Source organism: Pelodiscus sinensis, chromosome 11, assembly GCF_049634645.1.
Source record: "Pelodiscus sinensis isolate JC-2024 chromosome 11, ASM4963464v1, whole genome shotgun sequence".
NCBI classification, from domain to species: Eukaryota; Metazoa; Chordata; order Testudines; family Trionychidae; genus Pelodiscus; species Pelodiscus sinensis.
The window spans coordinates 21679535-21689119 of record NC_134721.1 but is presented as its reverse complement, the minus strand read 5'-3'; the positions used below and the strand labels follow the sequence as shown (position 1 = coordinate 21689119).

Genomic DNA, 9585 nt, shown 5'->3' with positions numbered 1-9585 from the left:
GACAGGCAGGACAGGCATACTTGTGTTCAGTATCAAACGCTAGCTGCAGAGAAGTCCAGCAGTATGCATATGGATGCATTTCCTTTGTCTGTGTAGGAAATCCAGTTCCTATCGAACTGCTCTTCACGGTGTTCATCTGTTAGTTTTATGTCACTCTGGGCGCATTAGCAATTCTGACCCATTCTATTGCCACACCACCTGAGCGGCAGAGATTTGATTAAGGCTCCAGATTTAAACATTTGGGCAAATGGAGAAAAGATCTGAGTTTGACGCCACACCAGTGTTTCCTATAATTTGAGTGCTCGGGTGGCCGTCCAAGAGAGATTCAAATGCCGCCCAGCTGATTAGCAGAGCACCCACAGCGGGCAGCATGTGTTTCTACAGATGGTGCACAGCCGTATATGCCTTGGTGCATGTCAGAGAAAAGAAACTGCCCCCCCCCAGTAAAAAAGTTTGGCCAGGCCGCTCTTGCTATAGTGGGCTGCAGTACTCCTTGGGAGAAACCGGCCGCACCCTTCCTGCATACCATTGCCTTTAGAAAAAGGGAAGGTGTGAAAAGGGGAAAATAGCCTCAGACTCTCCCACCCGTCACCTTGGCGTGAGAACTGCGGGGCTTACCTGGTCGCATGAAACCTGCACAGTTTCAGCCCAACCCCTGGGACACAGACACTCCCCTCCCCCCCAACTTGGTGACCATTGGGCCATATACTGTATAGTAATATGCAAGCGCGGGAAAGTGATGTGCAGGTTTGGGGATAAATACCCATCACACAGTTCGCTCTAGGAGATCTACGCAACACACGTACCACCGTGCGTGTGCCTGTTCATATACTTCAAAGTGCTGCTGGCCTGATCAACCGACCAGCCACCTCCCCTGACTCTCGGGTGTAACCAAGGCCTTCACAACCGAACTGATATCTTTGAAATGTTCTTTGTGCTGTGTAAGTTGGTATGTATGATTTGATTTTTTCTTGTTGTATAAGCTTATTGTTGTAGTTGTTTTGGGTAGTACATAGAGTTTGTAGTTATCACTGTTATTTAATTAGTGGAGCTGGATATTTTTAGACTAGAGACTATTCCCCTTGCCATTCCCATCCTTATCTCTGACATGTTTAACTAGAAATAATAGAATAAATATAATAAATACTGTAAATTCATTATTAACATGGTCTATTAAACATCTTAGAATAAATACTATAAATTCACCACTGTCGTAAATAAATATTTTTGATTTGATAAAACTGTCCACCTGGTTCTGTCCTTCCCCCCTTGGGTATGCATCATCGGACCTGTGATTCTTGCGACAGTGCACATACTAAAATCCATTCTGCTCATGGATGGAAAAAAAGAGAGGGAACATTGCTGCACACCTGTGTAAACTAGGAGTCACTCTAGTGCTCATAACAGCATTACCAGAGGTTCGGGATCTATTACAAGAGTGGGTTGCCATGGTTTTGTAGCCTGCGTTGTAGTGGTGGTCAGACAAGATCTGGGGTGGGCAATAATTTTTGATGGGGGGGGGTACTTCAAGATTTTGGTCGGTGGTCAAGGGCTGCACTTTTCTATAGAGGGGGTGACTGGGCTGGGACCAGAGGCAGTGTGTGAAGTCTCCCACCCCACCAGCAGTGGGCAGTGCCTAGAGGGAGCCACCAGCCATTTTGAGCAGCCTGGGGTTGCAGCAGGCAAAGAGCCTGCCTCACAGTCTTGGCGGGTTGGGCCATGGGCTGGATCAAAAGACTTTGTGGGATCTTGCCTACCCCTGGACTAAATCATTATAATGTTCCCTTCAGGCTATATAAACTATGAGACTAGACTTCTGCAAATGGGTTTAGTCATAGATATATGAAGAATTAAACGCCATGCTCTTCAATTGGCATTTCCCCCTCTCACCCCATTTCATTTCTTTAAGAATATGTCTACACTACAGAGTTTTATCGGAAAAACAGTCATTTTTCCGACAAAACGTGAACGTCCACACTGCAATTGCGTTCCTCCGCAAGAACACTGAAAGAACAGAGGGGTTTCTCTGGCATTAGTAATCATTCTATAAGGAAGCAGCCTTTTTGTGAAAGAGCACTTTCGGAAAAAGGCGTGTGTAGACAGAGAAGAGGGAGTTCGTTCAGAAGACGAGGAAAGAGGAAAAAGCCCAGGTGCCCTGGTGGCCCTTCCATCCATAGCAATCACAGCTTACATGCAAGTGCACGTCCATTCAGTCTGGACGCTGTCTTTCGAAAAAGCAGATTGCTTTTTTGACACGCTTTTGCAATGTGGATGCTCTCTTTCAGAAGACATTTTTACAGAAGATGTCTTCCGAAAAAAGCTTCTTCCAAAAGAAGCCTGCAGTCTATATATAGCCTAAGATACAGAATTGAATACATGCCCTGGTTTGAAAGTGAACATGTCTGGTTCATGGTGAATTCAGTAACAAGTGGAGGGGAATTGCAGTGTCGGTTATATCACAAAAGTCTGTAATCAGATCAACTGCTGTTTACTCTTTCTAAGAAAGAGATTAGCTTCCGAGATATGTTGCAGTTCAAACAGAAGAAAAGCAATTCAGAGAAGGCCTATGGCCTATTACCGAGGTCAGACGAGGTGATTGTAGTGTTCTCTTTGGACCGTGGAATTGCTGAACTAGCATGTACTGTATTGCTGTTTTCAAGTCAAGTATGCGAGCTAAAAATATGGAATACGTGTCTATATTCCAAAAAGAGTTATTGGACTTGTTTGGCATGGAAACTGTGCTTCAGATACAGACAGTCACTCTGAGAACACAGTTCTACTGGCGACTACACTGCAGGCCATAACATTAAATGAACAGAGAGCCAATGATGGGAACCACCATTCTGTTTATTCCCAGAATAGTACAGCATGAGCAACCTAAGGGCAAGCTCTCTGCCTCATCACTGATTCTCCACTCATCTGGAGATTGGAGGCAGCACCTCCTTCTGTGAGGCTGGAGTTCAGTTGCCCCAGACTACTCAGTTCTAGTCCTCTGAGCTGAGATGGACAAGGAAGTGACAGACAAGTCTCCACACATTCTAAGCAACGGACCCTGGGAGTTTATTTCACAGAGCTCAGCTCACTGAACTATTGGAGAAAAACAACTGTCCTCCATTATGGTCTTCAGCAGCAAAGACTAGGACTTGAACAGGGTTCAAAAAAGAGCTAGATAAATTCATGGAGGTTAGGTCCATCAATAGCTATTGGCCAGGATGGGTAGGAATGATGTCCCTAGCCTCTGTTTGTCTGGAAATGAATGATAGGAGAGGGATCACGTGATGATTACCTGTTATGTTCACTCCCTCTAGGGAATCTGGCATTGGCCACTGTCGGAAGACAGGATACTAGGCTAGATGGACCATTGTTCTGACCCACTATGGCCGTTCTTATGCCTAGAAGGCTCAATGCCTTTAAAGTCCCTCCCCCCTTAAAGGCTTGGTTAATCAGGTTTATTACCTGCCTATCACCCAGCCAGGCATCTCAATCTGGGCATTAAGCTTCCCTCTTCTGACCTTTCACCTGAAACGTGTTCTCAGTTTTCTCTGTCTCGGTGTTCTCCATACTCTTTCCACAAGCAAGGGTTGCTAAAGAATGGTAATTCTTATGAACCAATATCCCCTCCTCCCTCAAACACTGAGCCCATTTGGCCAAATTTATCCTCAAAGTCAGAGCTGTAACAAGGATGGGGCAAGCGAGGCACTCGGCCCAGGCGCATCATAATCGGGCACAAAGACACAGTGGCTGTGTCTACATTGGCAAGATTTTGCACAAAAGCAACTGCTTTTCCGCAAAAATTTGCTGCCTGTCTACACTGGTCGCAAGTTCCTGCGCAAGAACACTGACGTTCTAATGTAAGAAATCAGGGCTTCTTGTGCAAGAACTATGACACTTCCGCTCAGGGATAAGCCCTCTTGCGCAACTGTTCTTCCGCAAGAGGCCAGTGTAGACAGGCAACATCAATTTCTTGCGCAAGAAAGCCTGATGTTTAAAATGGCCATCAGAGCTTTCTTGCGCAAGAGAGCGTCTACACTTGCACAGATGCTCTTGCGCAAAAGCACATCTTTTGCGCAAAGGCAAATGCCAGTGTAGACGCTCTCTTACTCAAATACTCTAACGCAAAAACTCTTGCGTTACAGAGTATTTGCGCTAAATCGTGCCAGTGTAGACGTAGCCAGTAAGTAAAAATATTAAGCTGCAAAAGGAAAGAGCATGATGGATGGTAACTTAAGGAGAGAGGGTGCAAGAATTCCTAGTGACAGCACTGTCATAACTTCCATGTGAGCCAAAGGAGTCTGACCAGGGCTGAATTTAACTCACCAATGCTCAGCATGCTTCTAAGATGCTGCCCACCTCCAGGACAAGAACCCTACACAGCTTCCCCTGCCAACATTCAGCGCCCCTGCCACAAAGCAGCTCCTGTCAAGGAGCAGGCTGTGCACAGTTGTGAGGCACCCAGAAAGCAGAATATTTATTCCTCTTCAATGAAAAAATCCCCCAATCCCAGGAGATTCCTCTCAAGACTTTGTAAAACTACTGCCACATCAGGGCGGTCAGCTCTGTCAATAATAGCTTTGTTTGGCAAGGTGTATTTTAGGATGACAAGGTAGGTGCCTCAGACATTCAGAGAATCACAGGCATGCCAGATGAACTGTCATAAGTGGCAACTTTTACCTTGTGTAATAGGAAGGCAAAGTTAAGAGGCTGCTGAACTGCTGAAACCACATTTGCCCCATTACATGCAGCAGGATATTATGTGCATCCAGTGCCCTCTGATTTGCCCTTCGTTACTCTGGCAGTGGATTCCTAGTATCGGGTGTCAAAGAACTAGAGGTCTTTGCTCTAAAGCATTTGCTACTTAGAAAGACCGGCAAAGATCACAGATACGAGCTGTTTACTCTGGCAAGGTCCTGACCACAAATATTTCCATACAAAGATTAGGTAAATTAGGAGGAATTATCACAGGTCAATCAAAGGCTTGAGCCTGTAAGGCATTTTGGGCCTGATCTAACACAGCATTTAAGCACCCAAGTGCTCCTACTGACTCAACAGAATGACACATATTTAAACCTTGAGACACTTAATATGGCTGTACAGTTATACTGCCCAAGTCAGCAAACTGAATAAGCATTAGGGTATGTCTACCAACTGGCTTGGGCTGTGGGGCTGTTTAATTGTGGCTCAGATGTTTGGGCTAGGACTGTAGTTTGACCTCTGGGACCCTCAAACCCTGCAGGTCCTAGAGCCCAGACTGCATCCCCCAGCCCAAATTTTGACAACTGAGTCGGTTGGCACCTAACCACAGTGGAGACATACACTTAGTAGCTCAGGTAGCATAATTTTACAGCCACATTTGGTATGCACTTAACATGCTGTAGGGTGACCGTATTCTCAAAAGATAAAAGCTGGAGACATGCAGAAGCCTTGCCCCACTCAGCGGCCTTGCCTTTGCTCTGCCTTCCCTGAGGCAATGGCTTCTGGCCAGGAGCTGTGGTAAGAACCATGCAGGGACTCCAGGCTGCTGTGGGGAACCCCAGATCCTCCACTTGTCATGGGTGGGGGACTGCATGCCTGAGAGGAGGCCCTGGCCTGTGATCCCCTCCCAGGGCAAGCATCCAGGGCGGGTGGTGGGTTCAGGGCCTCCCAGATAGCTCTTACTACTGCCTAACTCTGGCTTCTGGCCTTGCAAGGGGGTAGGGCCTCAGGGTCAGAAGAGAGCAGGGCCTTGTATGGGGGGGCACAATGGCCCACCTCAGCTTGCTTCCCTCCCCCCATCAAGAAGAGGCTGGCACCATCCTTGAGCTACAGGCAGGCACACCATGGTATTGCAGGGCATCTGTGACAAATGATGTCCTGGAATCATTCAGCCTGGAACTAGAACTTGAATGCTGCTTTTCAGGACTCTCCTGCTCAGTTCTGGATTGGTGGTTCCCCTTGTCTCAAGGTTTTAACTTCTGAGGGTTTTACTTAGGTACAGAAGAGTCATCTGCTTAAGCTTGCTGTGCCAAATTAGACTATAGATCACAGGCTGCTTCTAGGGGTAGTAGCACATGGAGCACCACGGGTGACCATTAGAGATGGGCTAGATCTGGAGTTGGAGCCTATGGATGTTGAAAAATACTGAACTCTAGGATTCTCTATAAACACTCCTATTTCTCCAATTGGAATACTATTGGTCTATGTCACACTATAGGGTTTTTGCGTAAAAACCCATGGATCGTCCACACATCAAGCACATTTTTGCACAAGAAAATCTACAGTCAATCAACAGAACAGAGGGCTTTTTGTGGTGTAGGAATACCTCCTTCTATGAGGCATAACTCCTTTTTTTCTTGCACAAAAAGGTGTGTGTGGACGCTCCACAGGGGTTTCTTGTGCAAAAAGAGCCTATCACAAAAAGCACAGGTGCTCTGATGGCCCTTGTGTGAATGGCAATTAGAACTTCTTGTGCAAGAGTGTCCATGCAGCGTGGCTGCTTTCTTGTGCAAAAGCACATCCCTTTTGCAATGCGCTTTCGAGGTGTGGATGCGCTTTTGCGTAAGACGTTTTTGCGGAAGATCTCTTCTGCAAAAAGCTTCTTGTGCAAAATCCCTGCAGTGTAGACAAAGCCTCTAAGTAAGGTCAGATCCATACTCATAAAACTTTTCACTCAAACTTACATCCAGATGGTGCCTAGTCCAAACATGGGTGTGTAGAGAAGGTTCAAGGACAAAAGACGACCCTGTCCGGAGGTGGAGGAGGGGAAGTGAATGCTCCACCTTAGCAGCCCAGGAAATTGAAATTTTCACAAAAAGGAAGGGAGAAGTGAAGGCCAGGGCCCTCATCACCTCTGAAGTGGGCTGCTCTGAGTGTATGAACTCACTCGCACGTGAGGGAGCAGGCTGGACTGTCCAACCAGCCAGTATAATGTGGGTTCCAATCTTTAGCAGAAATGGACTCAGGAACAAAGTCAGATGCATTTCATTTGCTTTTATTTAATTTAAAAAAATCAAAGTCATTGCAATCCCAGTTAAATACAGAGATTTACAAATAGGTCCAAAACAGGACTAAAATATTCTTTGAAATGCTTTACCTTTAAATATTGTGCTTTCATAGATACATAAGAAAATTAGCATATAAAAATACTTTACAAGGAATACACTCTAATATATGGATAAAAATACACATTTAAGTAATGCATTTCAGTTTAGTATCATTCAAAATGCATAGGAAGGGATACAAGGACCAAGTTGTTTTTTTTAAAGCCTTTAATAAAAGTCTTCATTAAAAACCCATTAGAAGCCCACACTGAGCTTCTGCCTTTTAGAATATTGCATATAAAAACACTTTCAGCTGTACTGTCAATGCTCTGCAGTATCAGTTATGGCACGTTATCTAGTTATGGCAGCAATGGTATGGGGTATTGCATACTTGAGACGACAATGGTTGCACCTACACAGAGCTGGATGAGACACACATTTGTAGTTTGGCTAGAGTACGGTTATGGGAAATAGTCCTGGCTCAGCATTAATAGGACAATGAACATGTCAAAACTACATGGCTTACTGAATACATAAGCAACAAAAAAAATAAGTCAAGTGAGAACATACAGGAGGAGAGGCCGGGTCCGTTAAGAAGAGATTTTTAAAGGACATTGCCTCCCCCTATAAAAAGCCAGGCTCTTACGACATTAGTTCAAAAAATAAACCATAATAAAGTGCAAATACATGAAACATGGAGCAGGCGATCACATTTGCTGTGTGAAGAAACTGACACGTACCAGCATTTTTGTGTTTGGAGACGAGAAAGGAAGAGATCACGTCCTTGGTTGCATTGCAACTAGTGTGCTGCAGGCAGATTTTTAAACCAATTCAAATATCACACCCATATCTTCTACAAGGAGTCAGGCTGGGTGCAGGGAGACACAGGGTGAGGAAAAGCTATCAAAAAAGGCATCGTGCTTACAAACCACAGAAAGGTTAACGATAGGCAAAGGAGGACAGCTATGGCAGACTAAAGGGAAGTGTCCCAAACCCATCAGAGACATTGAAAAAAAGTGTACACACTTGTACTTGCACTAAGGTGACCCAATCTGGGGCACACTTGGGAACTGGAAACACAACATCAATCTAGCAGAGAGCTTTTTGTGCCAGCATTTGGCAGGAGACAACAAGGATTTATTTATTCAAAACACTGAAAAAAATAACCCCAAAGTTGGCCTGAGATGAATGTTGTTCAGCTATTTACTTGGAGGAACAGCCCAGGTTTTCAATGAGAGGAATCTCTGTGACGGTCTATGAGAATAAGAGGGCTAGTGATTCGGGAGAGCCATTCAGTGGCTTCCCTGGACTCTGTTCTACTAAGTGCTCTGTAAAAATGAATGAAGAAAGTTAACTCCAAGACACAATTTGGTTGTCTAAGGGGCAAAGTGCTTCCTTGTATTTACAAAGGGGTGGGCGAGGATGGTGGGATTTCTAGCTAGAGACAGAGATGCTGATCCATCAAACAGATTTAGCTTCCAAAAGAAAGGTCACTTAGCCACTAGCAAGTGAGTATTAAGATGTGTTTTAAATCGGGACATCCCAGTGTGGCTGACTGTTCCAATGAAAAGGGGATTTTTAAATGTCAAATTTAGTGGTAATTTTTTAAAGAGGCCTGGGATGAAGTAGGGTTTCCTTTCAAAGAAACCACAATTTGTTTCACTCTTACTGTACGTGATTAATAAAGCGAACAACAAAGCAAAATAAAATAAAATAGCACCACATGTGTGTTTAAAAGATGGCCAAGTCCTTTGGGAGGAGGGTGTAGGAGGGGCAAGGAGTTGACCCACTCTCCATGAACCCACGCACAGTGAAAGCTCAGGCCTACTGGAGTTGAACGATGACTGAAGAATGCCCTGCCAAAGGTGAATTACCCTGGATGCTATTTTTCTGCTGTCAGCAGCCTATTTTACCATTTGCATTAACCAAAGTCCAAGCTGCTCCTCTGGTTTAGCTTGCACCTTCAAAGCAATGCCTGGTGGTCTATCAATCACAGCTAACTGCAGACCCATGGTGTCATTGGAAGTTATATAACATACAGCATTACAGTTACCAGTGCAAAAACAGAAAACCACAATGGATACTCATCAGCTTTTCCATGATGGCAGGGCCCAAAGGTACCTTCCATTCAAATCCTCCCTCCTCAAAGTGTCTGCATGCTCGTTTTGACCTCCACACCCAAGGACTGCGGGTCTAACAACTCCCCGTCAGTCTCCAGTTGGGCATTGGCAGCGAGTGCCAGAGGGTTCCGACTAATGACTAGGTCCAGTTTGTCTCCTGCCTCAGAAATCAGTGGAACAGCCAGACAGCAGTCAAAGTCTCTTGTTCGAATGCGATTTACCTGCCAGCGGAGGTCGGGGATTGTAGTGAGAAAGAACAAAAAACACATTTGTTAATAGCAAATCCCAAGTAGGCCACTAGAACTGAGACCTGGCCCTGGAGTGGAGTTCCTAGAAATAAAATAGTTACTTAACTTTGTCACTATTGTTCTTCGAGATGTGTTTCTCATGTGTGTGCGTGGCATGTGCATGATCGTCAGGAGACTTTTCCTCAGTAGTACCTGTGGGTC

General features: G+C 45.1%; 1 protein-coding gene across 5 annotated transcripts in view; it reads right to left on the bottom strand.

Moving 5' to 3' along the window:
- Window positions 1-6951: 6951 nt before the first annotated feature.
- The window catches only part of GRIP2 (glutamate receptor interacting protein 2), a 528003-nt gene continuing 525369 nt past the window's right edge, over window positions 6952-9585 (bottom strand). For all 5 annotated transcript variants that reach the window (XM_075938764.1, XM_075938763.1, XM_075938768.1 and 2 more), the window contains one exon: window positions 6952-9357. In XM_075938764.1, the coding sequence (XP_075794879.1) occupies window positions 9160-9357 (198 nt within the window). In that variant the 3' untranslated portion in view covers window positions 6952-9159. The remainder of the gene's footprint in view (window positions 9358-9585) is intronic.